Source organism: Acipenser ruthenus, chromosome 2 (assembly GCF_902713425.1).
Source record: "Acipenser ruthenus chromosome 2, fAciRut3.2 maternal haplotype, whole genome shotgun sequence".
Taxonomy (NCBI): Eukaryota; Metazoa; Chordata; class Actinopteri; order Acipenseriformes; family Acipenseridae; genus Acipenser; species Acipenser ruthenus.
This window is the reverse complement of record NC_081190.1, coordinates 6,736,892-6,756,330: the sequence shown is the minus strand read 5'-3', so window position 1 is coordinate 6,756,330 and position 19,439 is coordinate 6,736,892. Positions and strand designations below refer to the sequence as shown.

Below are 19,439 nucleotides of genomic sequence, written 5' to 3'. Positions count from 1 at the left end.
GCTGTGGTGCTGTTAACAAGTGCAAAGAAATCAAAACTGGTCTTGAGGTAACTCATGAAATAACGAAATTGATTAAAAACTTTCCCAACAAAGGAACTTGCTTTGAACAGCTTAAAAAAAAATCTTGCACCTAGTGTCCCGGGACTTCGTGTTCTGTGGACTGTGAAAGGGAAGTCACTCAAAAGTGTTTTGGATAACTATGACATACTTCAGAAGACATGGATTGCCCATGAAGACCGAGGTCCAAACCCAGAAACTAAAAGCAGAATGTTGGGTGTTTCTTCCCTTATGAAGTCTTTTGATTTCCTATTTGGTGCTGCTCTTGGTGAGGTTTTATTTCGTCACTATGATAACCTCAGCACAGCTCTGCAATCTCCAGAAATATGTGCATCAGAAGGACAGAATTTAGCAAGAATGACTGTAGTAACTTTAAAATCTCTGAGAAGCAAGGCTGAGTTTCAGAAGTTTTGAGAACATGTAATAGAAATGGCCAGTAACCACAGCTCTCCCGAAAGAGGAAAGCACCATGCAGATCTGAAGAAGGTACTTCTTCAGCAGCATTTCCCAGTTCAGTTGAAGACCACTTTCACCAAGCATGCATGATTGCATTTGATGTTGTAACTTCTTGCATCGAAGACTTTCAGTGGGTTGATGATAATTACAACCATGAGCCAGGCCCGCCTGAATTACCCTATGATTCCTCACATTCACAAGACCGTAACAGATAACTTGAACTTAGTGGAAGTTGCCAACGAGCTTGTAGAAGGCTCGGAGCACCGCTGATATGTCTTTGGCAAATTCACTGCTGAAGATCTCAAGCAGGCTATGAAAGAATACGGTCATGTATCGTGGACTAGACAAACTAATTGGGCAAGTATCTGATTTGTATTAAAGTTTTAGTTTCTATTTAAATAGTTTTAGAGTGATATTTTATTTGGTATGAAAGCAATTTGATGTGCACCGCTTTGTGATGCTTCCTCTTGAAAGGCGCTATGTAAAATAAAGGTTGTTGTTTTGACTTGTGATTTCTGCTTATTTATATCACTTTCCTTATTGGCATTTACAGTGCTTGGCGAATATTCTAAAAAATACTATTGCATATGTGCTTTTCAGCATTTCGGTTTTGTAATAGAATAGACATGGCACTCTCACTATATAACTACTGGAGTGGGAACAAAATTAAAGTAAAGCAAAATATACAAAAACTTAAACAGAAAAATAATGTAACGAAACATTTCCAAAAATCTCAAAAGTAACACAAAAACCTGTATTGGGAGACAATCATATTCAGTTAATAAAGGAGAATAAAATATTAAATAATTAAAATATTAAATAGATAATAAATAGTAAATGCAATTTTGAGTGTTTTAAAAATGACAATTCACAACCATAAATCTCCTTATTTCTTTTTCAATTATTCTTAATATAAAATCGCCATTCTAACAGAAGAAACCCAGTATTGAACAGCATACTTTATTAGCTACATGGCTACATCGCTATTGACTCACGTGGTATGGCTGTATCACTTTCAAATTGCTTTCTACGGGCCTGTTCTAAATATTATGTATGTAGCTGCAATAGATGCAATATCTACAACTAAAACCAAAAAAAAATAACTGATAAAACTGGATAAAGCATTGGTAAACAATTACGTTTCAAGACTTTTCCTGAACATTTGAATCCCCATTGTTCCTTGGAAGTGCATTTCATAGCTTGGATACTTAATGGCTAAATGCCCGGTCACCCACTGACATCAACCTAAAAGGTGGAACAACCAACAATACTAAGTAGGAGGACCTGAGAGAGTGGGTGGGTAAATATAGTAGTGTACCAGAAGGTAGGACATGTAAGTGAGGGTGGCACCATGCAAAACATTTTTAGGTAAATTAATTATTTTTGCTCTGCATTTATAAAGGCATGAACAGTAGATAGAATGCTGGATAAATTAAAGAAAATTCAAAAGAACACACGATCAATAGATGATCAAGCACCTCAGACAGTAGCATAAAAGGGCACTTTTGTGACTGCTGTACAGAGAAGTACAGGACCAGACTGGCAGGGTAGCAAGAAACACTGTCACCCCTTAGAGTGAGGTCCCCTCAGTGCATGGGTATATGTACACTGTAAGGGCTTCTTGGAAACTTCCAGTGCACACGAGCTGTCTACACCAGCTATGTGAATAAATCAGTCTTCTGTCTTGTTGATCTGGCAGCTTTCAAAAACACTAAAGTCTTCACTTTTTCAAAATAAATAATACAAAACCCTAGTCCTACTCTTCCTAATTAGAGTTTTTTGTTGACAATATAAACTTGACACTTCATCATTGCTCTCACATTTATCAGGGACGAGTGACGATGTGCATCCTTTTGTGCAACATATTGCTTTTTTTTTCTTTTCAGTATAATGAAATTGTTGGCTTTCTAATCCCATAAATGAAACTGCTCAGTGCAAGAAGTCTCTTTTCAAACTTCCCATCAACATCCTGTTAGAAAAATAAAAGAAAAATAAATAATAAAGTACAATCTTAACTGTAAGGATTGTCAAGTGAGGAAATAATATTTGTCCAGCTGGATAGCTTTCTTTTGTTAAGGCTAAATGAATGTTGAGATTCTGTCTCTGACTTGAAGGCTCCTGTGTCAGGACGGTAATGCGGTCTGTTTGTGGTTTGACAGGGATTATTAAAATCAGGCGAGATGAAGGGAAGAGAGTGTGAGAAAGTGAAATTGACACTGACATTCTCCATTATATTCCACTTGACTCATGATGACTATGCTGATATCATACATCCTAAGTGCTGAATTTGCTGTTAGGAAATGTTAAGTATAAAGTAATAAAGAATACAGCACTGGTATTTGATTGTTTATTTAAAACAAGAGTGAAGAGGAAAGGCCTTTTTTTGAACTCATTACAGTCTTGCAGCCTTTACATGGACTGGCTGTTTTTGTACACCACCCTACCAAGTATAACAACAGTGTATGTTGGAGAGTAGTTTTTATGAGTGTAGTTTGTGTTTGCTTTTATAAATAAATCAATGCAAAACAACCTTCTAGTTGGGATAAGCCACAGATGGAGCAAAATTGTGGAGCATATAACGGGGGGGACAACAGGATTGCATAAACCACCTATCAGTGTTTATCTCAGATTTGATGCAATCCCAGTGGATTCCTGGTACTGAAAAAATGCTCCAACAAAATCCTCCTGTGCCTTATCCCAGTGGGGTATAGGTTGAACAAATCATGTGAGGTAAAATGGGAAATAAATGCCCACAACATGACACAACATGATCCCCCAGTTGTTGTTCTGGTATAGTACTGCTTTGACTTTGTTATACCTGCAGAATGTGCTTGTTTGCAGCTACCAGAGATGGAGTGGCAGGGAGAGTATCTGCAGGACCATTCGTTTTTAGACTGCTTACTCAGTGGGGTGCCTGGGAATTTGGAACTGCAACAAGTGCTTGATGACACAGAGGAGAAGCTGAAGTTGAATGCCTTGTGGTAAGTCTTTCATGTATGGCTCATATGTGTTGTGTTTAATATCCTCTGGGGATATAGTGCAAGTGTATGTATGTAATTAGAACTTTAGATACATGTAATACAAACTCTCAATACAATATTTGAGCAACAGAACTGTGAACCAATAAGAATGATTTGAAAATACAGGTCTGTAGTGTGGAAAGTGTCTTAGGTTGATGATAAATGGCTTGCAGTTTTCACCGCGGGCTTTGGTTTAATTCTGCACAGGTACTTCTTTAAGACTGCATTTTGAAAGTGGAACCACATTTTCACAAGGTTATATCTCATGACCTAATTGACCTAGAGACCTGCCTTTTGAGATTTCTCACAAATCTCATTAACAATTAAACTTTTTTTGCAATTAGACACCCACAATGTGTATTGAAATACGGACATTTGACATTAATTGCCCTTCTTCAATTAGTTTTCAATTAACATTTTATACAGAAGCTGTGCTTTCATTGTTAAACATTCAATTTATAGCATCTATAATGTATTTATAGTAAAGAAGACATAGCCATAGCTACACATGCCATTTAAGTATTTGTTTACCCTTCCTTTACCTTTTTATGAAAAAAAAAAAAAAAATTCCAGATGGTTCAGAGTTCTGTTGTTTAATCTAGCTGGCTGTCATCTTGCTTGTAGGTCTGTGTTTGCAATGTCCGATTGCGTCCTGTTTCTTGAGAAATCATGTGATGTAGTTGACTTCAATCTGGTTCACAGTGACGTATAAAAGCATATGTAGTCAATATATCTGAAATATCTCCTGTTTTCTTTGTTTAAAAACAAAATGATAAAAAAGTGAGTGGTTTAGCTATTCTAAAAGGTCATGATATCGTGAAATGTTTACTTCAGGATTCTCTCATTTTTTATAAGAATGTGAATGAACTGCATGGCTTTTCACTATTTCAAAATACAACTTTTTAAAATCATAAATGATACGTTTTTGTCAACGTCTTTAGTCTTATAAAATAATCTTTCATAGAAAATCGGTTTATATTGTTTTACATTATCTAGTAAATTTGACTGTGTGCTAAATAAAACTCAGTCAGATTGGGTTTAGTGATTCTTTGATGCTCTTAACATCTTTAAACACTGTTAATAAATTTGCCTCCCATACATGCAACCCAAATATTTTAGGCAAATTTAGAATTACTAACAGAAATGTTTCGACTAGGTCTTTTCCATTGTCTTCAAAAGTCTTCATATATTATTTTAGGCACGTTGCACCGGTGACACTGTAAAGTATGTGATGATAAATTACAAATGAGTGCAAATGAGTCAAAACCCTCAATAGCCCCTTCAGACAACACACTGATATGACGCCTTACCATCAAATCAATATCTGCATTAACAATTCTCTTAGTTTCCACTTATTTTAATATTCACTGATACACTGGTTCTGCCTTTTTTTGGCCGTTTCAGGGTGGTCCATTGAAATGCACCTGCCTAATTCACTTATCGGTGTCTGGGACAAATTACGAGGGAAAAAAAAGTGAAATCTACTCCTGTGAAGGTTTTAACCTATTCATGGGTCAAAGTCATTGGCTAGCACCCAGACTCAGATGTCAGAGATTTGTTTAAGAGCTGCTTCCTAATTGAAGCAGATTAAGATAGACTGACAATGGCCAGGGCTTTCCAAATTGAAATGCTGTAATCCTGTAGGTTTCATCAAATTGGAAACTTCTGGAGGCCACCATAAAGGTATTTAATGTAGTGTCACTGGGGCCAGGGTGTATAAGCTGGGCATCGTATTTCACAAGCTGGGAAAGGCTTACAGTAGATAAGGAGAGTTCATGCCGATCTTTGTCATGCTTCGATCAGGTATTCACTGACACAGGTCTCCCAGATCTGTACTACTCAGAAACTAAGTAGGCCACAGGCAACAAGGTATCCTTTTTCATTGCAGTAATTCACTTTCCCTAAATAAAAAAGGAGTCCTTTGATAGCGAGGAGATATTTGTTTCAGAGCAATTCATTTTTGAACTCACTGAAGCTCAGACTTATTTGAAAGATATCTTTTCCTCCTCTTTTCGGAGCTCAGCAGCACCAGAGCCCACCCACACTAAATTAATTTTGACAGAGAACTTAAGATACTGTCAAACCACTGACTAATCGGTGGATTCGGTTTCTGTAAATCACAGAGCTGTGAAATGTGCCATCATAACTAATAAAAGTGTCACGTCGCCTTTTCAGGCTTTAGTGTCATTTCTGGTTTGAAAACAATTAGATTTCATTTGGAAGTGATTGATGTGATGGAAGAGAGGAAAAATAAATAAAACTCTACCTTGAGTATTTGTTTAGTAAGAATTCTTAAACATCGCAATTTCTTTCAAAACCCTCCCAGGCCTTTTGTAGTGTTGCAGGGTTCCTTCTGCTATACAGACAGTATTTTTGCAAAGGGCATGGCTGATACTGTTAATCCTTTTGAGGTGTTTCTGAGTCTAAAGGTAGTGGACTCACCTCTAAGTTGGAAGGTCACTGGTTCTTATCATGCATTTGGGGCTATCTTTGACATTGTCCATCTACCGAACTTCCTGGTATACAGTATGTGGAAGGCACATTATGTAAAAAAAAGATACCACATCGCAAATAAAATAAATGACCATTTGTGTTTTGTACTAGCCAAATTCCAAAAAAGGCAAAATGAAAAGTTGGACTTTTCTAATTATACCCCTCACGCTACCTTAATTAATTCACAAATCTTTAATTTGCCATCCGGAGACTGAGCATTCTTAAAAGTGTGTTACGTCTCAGTGGATCAAGCCTGTGTACATATCTTTAAATATTAGAACAGCAAACTTGCATTTCCAATGACTTGCAATATGTGCTTGCCAGACAGTAATAGCCAGAACATTTCTACTGTACCCTTTGCTTTTCTTTACCATGGTATATGCTTTTATAAGGTTGCAATGTATATTATTGAATGTTTAAATGATAGTAGAGAACTCTATAGTTTCTAAAATACCTGTTTTTTTTTCCAGCTAAACAGTTCAAGAACATTACAATTTCAGAGCACTAAACTAATTTATTGCAAATAATGAAAACATGTATATGGGCTTTTATAAATGCAGAATTACTATTTTAATTACAATTCCTAAAAAGAAGTGCAATATTGTATTAAGTTACTGAAATCAAACATCTTGTTTATAGTCTTAAAATGTGGACACTTAAGGAGGTTCAGTTTCAATGTCAGCTGTTACACCAGCACAATATTTTACAGCTCCCATCAATTAGTATTATACAAGTGAAAACACTGACACTGCTTGTCAGAAATGTGGTGCTCTTTTGTGTTTTTAAATAAACGAAACTGCTTTTTGGCTTTCTGCCAGCAACTTCATACTGAAAGACATTGCCAAGAACAAACTAATTTGTATACCGTTTTATGAAACTGGCCTCTAAAAATTAATTATTTTTTTATATGCAATAGTTTGTGATTTAATAAAAATGTCTTTTTTTTTAATCTCTCTTAGTAATTTATGGTATTTACATCTAGGGACATCTGGGCTTACAGTAACCAGCATTGCATTTTGACAGCATTTTATTACACAAAAACCAGCAGGCAATGATTTTTTATCATTATTTTTGTATGTATATTTGAGACTCCTGTCCTATTGTTTAATATTATTTTCCACTGTTTTTAATTAATTACAGATTTGTTTTGTTTTTTCTTTGAAAAAGTTGTTTTGGGGGAACTTTAACTGTAACCAGAATTCAGAACTGTGGATGCCTTCTTTAATGTATCTATTATTATTATTATTATTATTATTATTATTATTATTATTATTATTATTATGAAGTGCAATAATCTAAACAGATGTTGTGTTCATCCACTTCAGATAATGACAAACTTTTTCACTTAGAAAACAGTCAAATTGTGTAAGGAGTTTTCTGAAAGCCTCTGTCTAAGTCATTTCAATTGCGTTTCTTGTAAGCATTGAACAGAGACTGAAGGAGCTGCAGGTGGAACTGAATGATACCTGGACCGGAGAGAAGCTGCCATGTACGACTGACAACCCGCAGTGGTTCAGCCCCAGCAATTTCAGCTCACTCAAACCATCCTGTACTGGCCATCAGGATCTACTGGACTTCCTAAAAGCCCTGGTAAATGTGCTGTTGTTTAAGCTGGTCAAGGTGCATGTTGATTAAAATTAAAATCTCATTCTCTAGAGCAGCGGTTCTCAACCTTTTTTTTTGGAGAACCACTTTTGTATTTATTTTTATACTGAAGCTGTGACCCACCCAGTAAAAACAAAGCCATAAAGAAATTAGAAAAGGTAAAATACTTAATTTTATGTAGAGAATAAATAAATAAATAAATAAATAAATAAATAAATAAACCAAACAGTACATTTTACAAATACTAAAAGTAATTAAATTATTAAAAAAAAAAAAAAAACTAACGTAATGCATGATCTGTGCCTGCTTGCCCTCTGTAAGGGTTCTCCAATAAGTTGTTGTGCTAACTCTGAGGTCATCCCCTATATGAAGCTTGTTCCTGTATTTTGTTTTGATTGTTGCCATGCCGGAAATTCCCCTTTCCACTAAATACGTTGTTCTAAACAAATGCTTGATGGCTTTCAGCGCAACATTGAGATATTCACATTTAACCAGGATCCAAAATTGTGACAGAGAAACATCCAGAAAAGTTTTATGAGATCGTTTTCATAGTCACCAGCAGGTCAAGACTCTCGATCTCCGTAGTAAAAGAGTGTCGAATCCACTCAATGTTTGATGTAGGATCGCCAAGGAAATACTCGTCAAATTGAACTGTGAGAGCAGAGAGGTGGTTTACAACCTCTGTTCTTACCCAACTGAAATCTTGGGCTTCATCATCATCAAAAGTTTCAGTCATGAGAGGAAACATATCAGTACTCCCATCATCAACCAGCTTCCCCCATAGTTTCAGCTTTTCTTTTTTTTAAAAGCTGTGATTTTGTCATTGTGCTAAAAAATGTTGCCTCCATGGCCTTGCAGTGATACATTTAGTTGGTTGAGGTGACTGAATATGTCTGCCAGTTTTCCATACCTGGGCAAACCAGCCTAAGGACAATTACTAATTAAACAGACTCATTAAATTATAACCAAGCTTATTAGCTTCTTTAATATTATCACTGATCCCCCTTTTATTGCTCTCCTTTTTTTCTTACATTGTTCAGGATATTGTATACAAATCTTTTAAATACTAAGTTACAGATAAGCTGGTCGTGCCTGTTCTGTACTATCACAGGAGAGACAAGTGTTTTAAACCTTACCTTGGTGTTATCTGAACATACAAGATCCTCACTGGGTTTGTTTTTTAAATAATGGCATAACTATTTCCCGAGCATCATCCCTACCTAATTTTTGTAGAGCAAAAATATTACACAACTAATTTAAGTCAGATTCTATATTTGATTATAGCTTTTTGGTCCTAGTATAGTAGTTACAGGAAACCCACTGAGCGCAAGGTATTATGGGCAACTGTGAAATTATGAATTGTAGGTATAACCCAGGAAGTGATTAGGAACCAGCAAACAGCACCAACATTTCATCCATACCTTTGTAGTACTTACAGATATTACTTATGTCAATAAATAGTTGTACATGTTAAGTGTAGTGTAAACATAGAAACCATAGTTTATATTTCTTTTGTTCAGTCTTTTCATATTGAATTTTGACAGCAACATTTCCTGAAGACGGAGCAAGGTCAGGAGGAAACGTTGCTGCTGCTCCTGCTTGACATCTCCTCTCAGTGTGGTGTCTCCTTCCCATCTCCTCCGAGCGGATCGTCCTTCCAGCTGACCTCCAGAACCTCCCTACACGCTGTCGGGGATGACTTCTCCATTGATGTCCAGTCAGTGTGGGATGACGTGCGGCTACACCTCAGGCGATTCCTGGTGGACAAACTGCAATGCAGCCAGGAGGTGGGTCACCAGCTCCATCACAGGGTGGCCTTCAAGACACAGTGTCTCCAGCAGCTTCTATTCCTCTACCCGGAGTCAGAGGTCCTGTCAAAGTACCAGAGCATCCAGAGCAAAGCAGTGCAGGATCTCCTGCAGAACTCGGTGCTCTCCAGCCCTGGAGAAACCAATTTCGACAAACTGGTCCAAGCCCACCAGAGAGGCATCCCTTCTATCTGCTCCATGATCAAGGAAGATCTGCAAATGCTCAACGGGATTATGGAGCCTTCAATGACCCTAAAGTTTCTTAACGAAACATACCTCTCCAACATTACTGACGAGTTGTCCACTCTGATCGAGAAGATTTGTGACCTGCAGTTTAAAGAAAATGTAATGCACGCCACTAAAATGGACAAAAGCAAGCAGAAAGGAGCAGTGCACGCTATGGGTTAGTTTGCTGTTTACTGTTTATTGTTATACTCTTGTAGTACATGTAGGGCACACACAACATTTACAAGTAAATAAGGCTACATGAGTTTAGATGTATGTTTAATATTCATAGCATATAATAGTTGCTTAGTTCAAATCAACCCACTAAGGTTGAGATCATGTAAATCAGCTTTTTTGGATAGAATATAGACTATAATTAACAGTATGCACCATAACTCATTGTGGTTGTTTTGTGATGTGGATTCAAGCTAAGACCGCAATTTAACATATTCTCTGTGACTGATTTTGGCATAAAGAAGTGCGTCTTTATTAGTGGGTGGTCACATTTTAGTTGTTTACCTGTTCTGCTTCAGTACATTTATTGTGTGGCAAAGGAAACTGTTGAATTGTGGTTTCATGGCTGTTTTGTGTGACAGTGTGAGGACATTTTCCGACTGTGCCTACTAAGTATCTGCCAAAACTCATAAACTCTCAAGTGCTGTAAATCTCACATGATAACCTCCATTCAGTTTTTCCATTGTTAAAATGAGGTAGTTTTCTTTACCCGCTTCCTTCACACTCAAATTAAATGGTAATTTTTTGGAAGCATGCTTCAGAGACAAAGAGTTCCAGAGATGCTTCCTGGGGGAATTTGTTCACTGGCTTCTGATACTGTCAAACCACTGAACCATTAAACAGCTTTCATATATAGCCGTGGCTGTCTAAGAGGGGTTAACCCTGGTGTCTGTGGAGGAAGAGCTGGGATTTTTCCAAGCCTGATGTGAGGTCCTTTACCAAAAGAAAAAAAAAACAGCATATATTATATAGTGTCTTTTGCAATCTGGAATGATTAATGTGCTTTCAGGCATGACTTAAAAAGTATAACATACTCAGCTAGTCTGACGGAAAGTGGCAAGGAGGTCCAGGTTGGGGACATAATGAGTCCTGTCTTCCTTTGTTTCCATTTTGACCCTGAGCAGGTAATTTAATGACTTCAAGGGAGAAGCCTGAAATAAACACAGAAATGTCTCTGCAATCATTGCATTGAAAGTAGAATGAGGGTGATATATGCATATTTATTAGATTTTATTAGTACCCCAAAAATTAGATAATATTGTACAAGCTCAGTGATATTTCTACTGTGTCGTAGTTTCATGATCAGGCGTTTGCAGTTGAGGACTAAAAAAAATATGAAATCATTAGTCATTGGGCCAGATTGCTTAACCTCCATGCACCTCAGTCCCACCCAGCTGTAACAGTGGGTATAAGCAGGATCCCACTGGGAACTAGACATTGCATCTTTATTGGTCTGTCCTGGTAAAATAATTTAGGATAATCCCTCCACACCACTAGATCGGTAGGAGTGCGACAACCCTCCGGGCAGCTTGATCGAGATATCAAAACTTGCTGCTTTTTCATCTCAAGTGCAAGTCCCCTGCTGCTGCCTAAACCTGGAGCACCGGAGAGCAGAGGACTGATGTATAACAAAGGTTTAAGCTTTACGCTCAAAGAGGATTTAATAATGGCATCATCTCACTGAGCAGTCTTCCATGATTGCCAATGTGCCAGGGCAGTCAGAAAGGAAGAGGGAGCTCAAAGCAAAAAAAATAAAAAAATGTATACCTTGATAACTACTGTAGCAAACATTAGTAACAGTTCTCACAACCTTTTGATTCTAATTTTCTAATTATTAGATTATTAAAATACCCCGTGGAATAAGGTTTGCATCTTTGTGATTTGTGTTCCCGGCAACATTGACAGCCCTTTATTTTCCTGTCATTTCCAATCAGTGGAAGATACAGGGGGATCAGTATATCTGATATACTTGTCAGTGGGATTTTTAGAACTAGAATCACCAACCTATTCATTTCAGCTCGTACCCTACCCCTCCCCTCCTCCTTTTAGTCGTTTCAAGTGTAATCTTGATAAGACAGAAAATGTGTCGCAGGCAGCTGTGTACAGCCCTGGTGAAGCCCACAACTAATTTGTGCAGGAAAAAATTAAATCAGGAGGTAAATTATTTCATGATTGCTCATTCCCTGCAGAGTTGGGCATCATTCAGAAGAAAATATCTAATAATTGGTTTCAGGCCATGTCAGACACATGCAATTCCCCCCGCTAATGGCTCTGTTAGGTAGCACTAGGCCTCAGGGGTCAGAGAAGGACGGGAAATAGCCAGACGACAGCCTCTGTGCTGGAGAGAAAGAGCACAGAGGAAATGAAGTGGCAATAAGTGCAAACCAAAGGGGAAATGCACTTCACTCCCAGTTTAATATATCAGACGAGGGATCTGGCAGCCAGCCACACAGCAATTGTTTACCTTTTTGCTTGCTGCCTGCATCTGTTTTACTTTGTATACGGCACTAAACTACCATCCCGTAAACGCTGGAATCAATAACAACTGTTAAGGGATTTCCTCTTCTTTTTTTCCCCTTTCTATCATACTCACCAACAAGGGTATGCTACTAACAATGTTTGCCTTGTAAACATACACACGCCTTTTAAGGGTCCACTCACATTTGCTAGATAGCCACAGTTGAGGTATGATTAAATTCAGTGCAATCTGGAATTATTTGGCCCCACTATAAGTTTATACAGTAACAGTGCTTTAGAGTTAACATGCAATGGTGACCTTATTTTTTTGTACTTGCTTCTATTGGGGAAATGCATCGTGCTGACTGCCTTCGCTCCGAAGCTTGTCATTTAAGAGATGTGAAAGTAATAAATATAATGCAGTCTGGAATCCAATCAGTGAGTCATTTAATTCATGAATAAATGCAATTGTCCTCCAAATTTGTGATCTTTAAACACAGTTTATTTATTTCCTCAGTGTTTAATCAGAGATGCCCTTATCAGTCAAATTGTCTGGGTACGATGTTGGGTAAACGTATATGGTTGTTGCTCTTGTTGGAAAATTATTGTGTGGGAGGTAAATATAATTCAAAATCTCGTTGCTCTAGAAAGTCTTGTAGGTTAGTTGCAAACCTGCTTTGTAACCCCAATGCTGTCTTTGAAATCAGTGCAGGAAATCTGCACTTTCCATATTCACTTACCAAAAACACAAGGCTGACCTTAAGGAAACGCAATGTTGTTTGCTGTCGTTTTTGTTAGAATCAAATACTATAAGGGTATGCAATAAAATAAAATTATTTCACCCGCAACTATTTACTGTGGACAGAATTGAAACCAAACGGGGTAAGCGACTATTCTGTACATACGTCACATATTGTCGTCACTTAGGGCCCTACCAAATTCACGGTACATTTTTGTAAATTTCACGGTCATTTAAAATTCTTAAATTTCACGATTTCAACTATTTAAATATTAAATTCCACGGTGGTGTAAAGTATTTACATTTACATTTAAAGCCCTGAATTCAACAAAGGCATGTGACTACAAAGTAGTCATTGTATGCAACAGTAACTCAAAAACTATTCTGAAATGCTGCTTTTCTTCATTCCCTGTCTCTGCGGTGTAAATACCTGTCTGTATATAGACACAGCTCTCTCTGCATCCACAGAGTTTGTTGGAATTTACAGACAGACAGGTCCGTAGCTGGACAATATATCCAGAGACTAAAAAATATAAACGTGAAGTCTCTGAAATTACTGACATTTATTTTATTTATGTTTTTGTCCTGCTGTGTTTTTTTTTTTAATGTATTTCTATGCTCATAGTACTACTTGGTATACATTTGGCTTCCAAATTATTTTACATGATCCGCTGCAGTAATGATTGTAGCACTTTTTGATTCATTTTGGACACTCATTTTAAAATGTATGTCTAATTTGACTTGCCTGACAGTACGTGTCCACTAATCAGTGAGTAGAGCCCAGTTATTGGCTGTTGTCATGTGTCAATCAATAAATCCTGGCTTATTCATGATGAGCCTTTTTTAAAACTTAAACAAGCTAACAATCGCATCAGGAACCTGTAACTGCATATAACATATATATATTTACATATAACTGCTTTGGATTTTACTATAGGGTAAAAGTACAAAAAAAACAGATTTAACAGGGCAGGCCAGATTTCACGGTCCGTGGCGCGTTTTCCACGGCTGTGAATTTGGTAGGGCCCTAGTCATACTGTAAGAAGTTATTCCACTGTAAGCCTTCTATTGGAAATGTCTTGTATTGGAGTAGTCATGGATATTTAAATTATAAAAGAACTTGTTTATTCCTTGGAGTTGTTTCTTTTCCATGTATTTAACATAACAGTGAACATGGTGGTGCTTTTCTTCTGTTCAGTTTAAAATGGGGCATTTTGATTTTTAGTGGATTAAAATGGTTTGTGTGATGGGTTGAGCACTTGATTTTATGGGATTAACCTTGTCTTTATTGGATTGGTTGATTTTGATTAGTTTATTCTGGCAATTTTCTTTTCTAGCTTATGGCATAATTAGCCGACGTTATCCTGCAATTGATTATCGTATAATGTGATAACTGTTATTTTATTCCACCTTAGGACATATATTACTGTCTTTCTATTTAAAAGGAAAAGCTCATATAACGTTGACAGAAAACCATTTAATTCGAAGGTTACATGTCATAAAGTAAGTGAGAGTTACTGGCAACAAACTATTGCAGTAGGCTCAAGGTCGTGTCATGAATTCAAAGGGTAAGAAAGCTTTTCAGGAATACCAGCCCTGAAAGATCTGTTTTTATGATAGTATGGAGGCAGCTCCAAACATTCCTCAACATTTTATTGTTTTTTCTGTTTCTTAGTGCAGACTGAGGTAATAGTATGTGGTACATAATGTATAAGCAGTAGTTGAATGTTGTATGTATTGTGACCCAATACTGTTCAAATGAGGTAGTGTACACAGATCCATTTTTACATACTGTAGCGTCACATTTTCAGGAACATCATGGCCCTGTTTTTAGGGGGTTTGGGGTTAGCCAGGTTAGTGGAAATTAGCATCACATACTAACACCCATAGTTTTTTTTTATTTTTTATGATCAAACCCTTCCTTTTAATCGTCTGACATCAGATGAGATCAGAATAAAAAGGTTAAAAAATAGTAAATAAAAAAATTAAAAAACCCAAATCAGCTATGAAGGATAAATGCTTTGGACAGCTAATCTATACCACTTGGGACCAGACCTTCTTCAGATTAGTGATTTGTTTGGTTAGCGGATCTTAATTATTATCATTTTTTTCTGTAATTTGCTTGTATCCATTTAGTTTTAAAAGTTACTTTCTTAGGATGACCTGCACTGTACTATTGATGTACACTGTTCGTTATAATAGTTACACTCACCTGTGTGGAAATGCAGTTTCTACATACGCTGTCAGCATGCATTTCATAATGATAGTGAGGTTGGGATTATAGTTCCATTCGGAATACAAAAATCTGGATGTCTTTTTTCCACTGGCCACTTATGCCTTATACATTCATTTTAACTGCATGGACAGTATTGGGGGAGTATTTATATGGTTGGTTACTGAGCTTTGAAAATACAGAAGTACTCATCAGTACTACTGTGGGGTCAAGTTTTTCCTTATAACTGTGCTGCAGTATGTACAGGGCATATTCCTGTTCTGACAGAGTAGATCAGCATAGAAAACATGAATGTGGGAAGAGGGGTACCAGGAACTTAGGCACTCTTTAAACGTTGCAAAATTACTGTACCAACAAATGTATCCAGAAAGGTGAGGCAGATTTACTTACATTTTATTTATTCATATTCATATTCATATTCATATTATTATTATTATTATTATTATTATTATTATTATTATTATTATTATTATTATTTTACACAGCTCTGCAGGAAAGGCCTAAAAAAGGGAGGAATTTCTGCCTGACCTCACATCAGTTGAGGTGTCTTGCCCAACTCATGAAATCCCTTTTGTGCATGGAGGAAAGAATATTGGAACTTGCTACTGAAGTTTCCTTTTTGAACTGTGGAGGGGAGGCTGCCAGCAGCATACAAGGTATTTTATTGTCCTTTGTTTTTTTGTTTTTTTCCAAATACTTCATGGCAAGTTGTAATATACTAATTATATTGTAAAGTTTATTTTAATACCCCTAATAAACTCCTGGTTAATTGTAGTGTGATACCATGTAGTAGTCACTGAACCAATAAACTCACAATGTAGGCTGTGAAGTACTGTACTGTACCTACTTTACTCATCCAAGCAAAGCAGTACTACAGAGAGTTGCTGTGGTTTTTTATTTCACCTTCAGCCCCCATGCATTAACAGTGAATACCAGAAATTCTGCTTTTCTGAGTCATTTCAGAAGCAGACCCAAAGGAGGTTGAGAAAGGCCATTAGTTAGTAAGCCTGGTAAATATCAATCTAAGCTGAAACAATAGAGAATGACAAAGAGCAGACATAATAATATATTAAACAGGGAAGAAATTAAATATACTGAAGATTAAAATGGTATACAGCATCCCTTTAAATTCCTGTCCGGAACAGCTTGGTCCTGCACCCTATCATATCTCCAATTGCATGCAGTGGCTCTGCAATAGCAATACATGTATCTGTACTAAGGCAATATAATGGTTCTGTATTATAATAGTATCCCTGTTGCATTGTTATATGTTTTCTGTAAGGCATGTATAAAGTACATGAATACAGTACACGCACACAACATCCCTGTATTCAAGCAGCCATACATCCTTCCCCAGCACCTTAGGAAGGCTTGATGTAAAAACACCCAAGGTCTAAAAACAATATGGAAACTGACATACTTGCTAAAAAAGCAATATGCCTAGCAGTAAACTAATTTGTTAAGCAACTCAGGTACGGACCGCTTTTATATTACAGTATTCCTGATGGACTGCAGAAGTTAAAATTAAAGCTGTCAGTACATGTAGTCATTTATGTAAAGGTTACAGTAAAACCAAGACATGCAGAAATGGATGATTTACAGAGAAGTAAACATCTTTTAAAGGGCAGTTATTCAAGTCATTAATTTGGGCAATCAAATGTACTTAATTACTAGAAACTCATCAGATGTGCTTAAAGGTCAAAAAGTAAAGCAATCACAGAGTTGTTGTTTTTTTTCTGCCTTGGGTCACACTGCAAAAGATTGGCTTAGCTTGGATTCAAGACAGGAGCCCCTGGCTTGCAGTGTCACTACACAATACAACCATTCAAGTACAGGACCTGTATAACCAATCTGAACCAAGCTATTGCTTGTGGAAGATAGATGACATAGAATAAAATATGCTCACAAAAATGGACTTCAGTACTTTTATCTGGGGCAATTGTACTTTACATATTGCAGTATTTTTAATACTGTACATAGCTCTGATGTTGTTACCGTTACTGCTTCACACTCTCCGCTGGCTACCTATCTCTGCTTGCATCCAATTTAAGACCCTTGCTCTTGCCTATCACTCTATTCATCATACTGCCCCTTCTTATCTCCAATCCCTTGTGTCTCCTTATATTCCCTCTTGCCCTCTCCACTCATCCTTTACTGGCAGATTTGTAATGCCTTCTCTTCACTGTACTTCCTCCTGTGCTCGCTCCTTCTCTTCACTGTACTTCCTCCCGTGCTCGCTCCTTCTCTTCACTGTACTTCCTCCCGTGCTCGCTCCTTCTCTTCACTGTATTTCCTCCCGTGCTCGCTCCTTCTCTTCACTCTCCTTCCTCCCGTTCTCGCTCCTTCTCTTCACTGTACTTCCTTCCGTGCTCGCTCTTTCTCTTCACTTTCCTTCCTCCCGTGCTCGCTCCTTCTCTTCACTTTCCTTCCTCCCGTGCTCGCACCTTCTCTTCACTCCCTCCCGTGCTCGCTCCTTCTCTTCACTCTCCTTCCTCCCGTGCTCGCTCCTTCTCTTCACTCTCCTTCCTCCCGTGCTCGCTCCTTCTCTTCACTCTCCTTCCTCCCGTGCTCGCTCCTTCTCTTCACTCTCCTTCCTTCCGTGCTCGCTCCTTCTCTTCACTCTCCTTCCTCACATGCTCGCTCCTTCTCTTCACTCTCCTTCCTCCCGTGCTCGCTCCTTCTCTTCACTCTCCTTCCTCCCGTGCTCGCTCCTTCTCTTCACTCTCCTTCCTCACATGCTCGCTCCTTCTCTTCACTCTCCTTCCTCCCGTGCTTGCTCCTTCTCTTCACTCCCCTTCCTCCCGTGCTCGCTCCCTCTCTTCACTCTCCTTCCTCTCGTGCTCGCTCCTTCTCTTCACTCTCCTTCCTCCCGTGCTCGCTCCTTCTCTTCACTCTCCTTCCTCACATGCTCGCTTCTTCTCTTCACTCTCCTCACCCACTGGGATGACACAACAATCCATATCGAACAATGGCACTGCCAGGGATGGAGTGGATTAATTACACCATCTTATATAATGAGGGTTAATATAGATTGACTGGAGTTCAGTTATCATTTACTATATTCCATAATGTGCATTTGTTTCAAAACTGCTGGCACTATGTTTCTTTTATGGTGTTTGCTCTCATTCACACATCCATTCAAGAAAACCTATAAAAAACATTATTGAGCAAATCATATTTATAATATAAGACACAATTTTGTGTATGACTTTAAACAGCACTTGCTTTATTTAAAGAATGCTGTTTATCTATATAGGAATGTTGAAGAAAACATGTGAGGACACTGATATGACCCCAGCTGAGACCAGTAAGCAAACTGCTGAACAGCTACTACAGGTCACAGAGGTCAGTAGTAGCTTTTCTACCAAGAGTATTCTTTTTGTCGTCTTCTTTCAAATTATTTATTGAAAATTAGGTTTTAGTTTTTTGTTTTTGTTTAGAAGTTTCTCAAAGAAAAAGAGGCTTTTCGTTAACTGTTTACAATTAGGAAGCAATAGGTTGCAATACAATAAATAATGATTTACCATAGATAGATAATGTGGTATTACATGTTGCTATTTTGAGTTCTGTTTCAACCATAATCTTAATTATTGTTTAGTTAGTCCAATAAAAGGTATCACATCTCCTTCTCTTTGTCAACCGCAATCTAGAATTTGTGCGTTAAATCTCTTTGGGACATACTTTTTGCGTGAACACAGGACGAGGCACTAAACTAAACATTTGTCAACTTGACTTTCCTGTATTTGATATAGTTTCTCATATTTATATCTTTTGATTTCAAGTTTTAGATGACCTCTTGTTTTATACAAGTAAGAATGACTGAATGCTCTTTGTAAAACCATATCCATCAATTTGTTAAAAATGTTAACTAGCAGATCTGGTTGAGTTATTGGAGGGACATAATGCCTCCAAAGTTTTGTCACCAGGATCTTTTTCAAAATAACTAACAAACTTGACATTGCTTTTTATTTTTTCTCTCTCTTTCCAGCCTGCTGTTTTGGAGTTTGATTGGAGGTGTGCTTTCAAAGACCTTGCTCCTGCTGTAGCCCACTGTGTCAAGGTGGTGCTGGAAGACATCTGTGTGAAGAGGTTACAGCAGGAGGAGAACTTCCACTCATCAGACTCCTCGAGGGTCATGGATCTTTGCAGTCTGCAGCAGGACGATCAGATCTGCTTGCCAAGCAGGACAGAAGAACCACCACAGAGAATTGCCAAGGCAAGTATTGGAAAACACAGTTTAACACGGCCCTTGATATTACAGTCTACCTTTTTGTAGGTTTTTGTGTGGGTTTAAAAAATCTCAAAATAGAATAGAATACCTTGAGTTTAAC

The 19,439-nt window shown here is 37.6% G+C and overlaps 1 protein-coding gene across 6 annotated transcripts in view; it reads left to right on the top strand.

Annotated features, from left to right (window-relative positions):
- LOC117403814 (uncharacterized protein KIAA0825-like) overlaps positions 1 to 19,439 on the top strand; it is a 109,908-nt gene that overhangs the window by 5,766 nt on the left and 84,703 nt on the right. For 5 of the 6 annotated variants that reach the window (XR_009307386.1, XM_058987451.1, XM_058987459.1 and 2 more), the window contains exons 3-8: positions 3,355 to 3,494; positions 7,448 to 7,616; positions 9,176 to 9,842; positions 15,594 to 15,764; positions 18,365 to 18,453; positions 19,097 to 19,324. Coding sequence is in view for 5 of the 6 variants with exons in the window: in XM_058987451.1 (XP_058843434.1) it covers positions 3,364 to 3,494; positions 7,448 to 7,616; positions 9,176 to 9,842; positions 15,594 to 15,764; positions 18,365 to 18,453; positions 19,097 to 19,324 (1,455 nt within the window). In the remaining variant the exon portion in view is untranslated. Of the gene's footprint in view, positions 1 to 3,337; positions 3,495 to 7,447; positions 7,617 to 9,175; positions 9,843 to 15,593; positions 15,765 to 18,364; positions 18,454 to 19,096; positions 19,325 to 19,439 lie in introns of all 6 variants that reach the window. The other variant, XM_058987447.1, reaches the window with a different exon arrangement.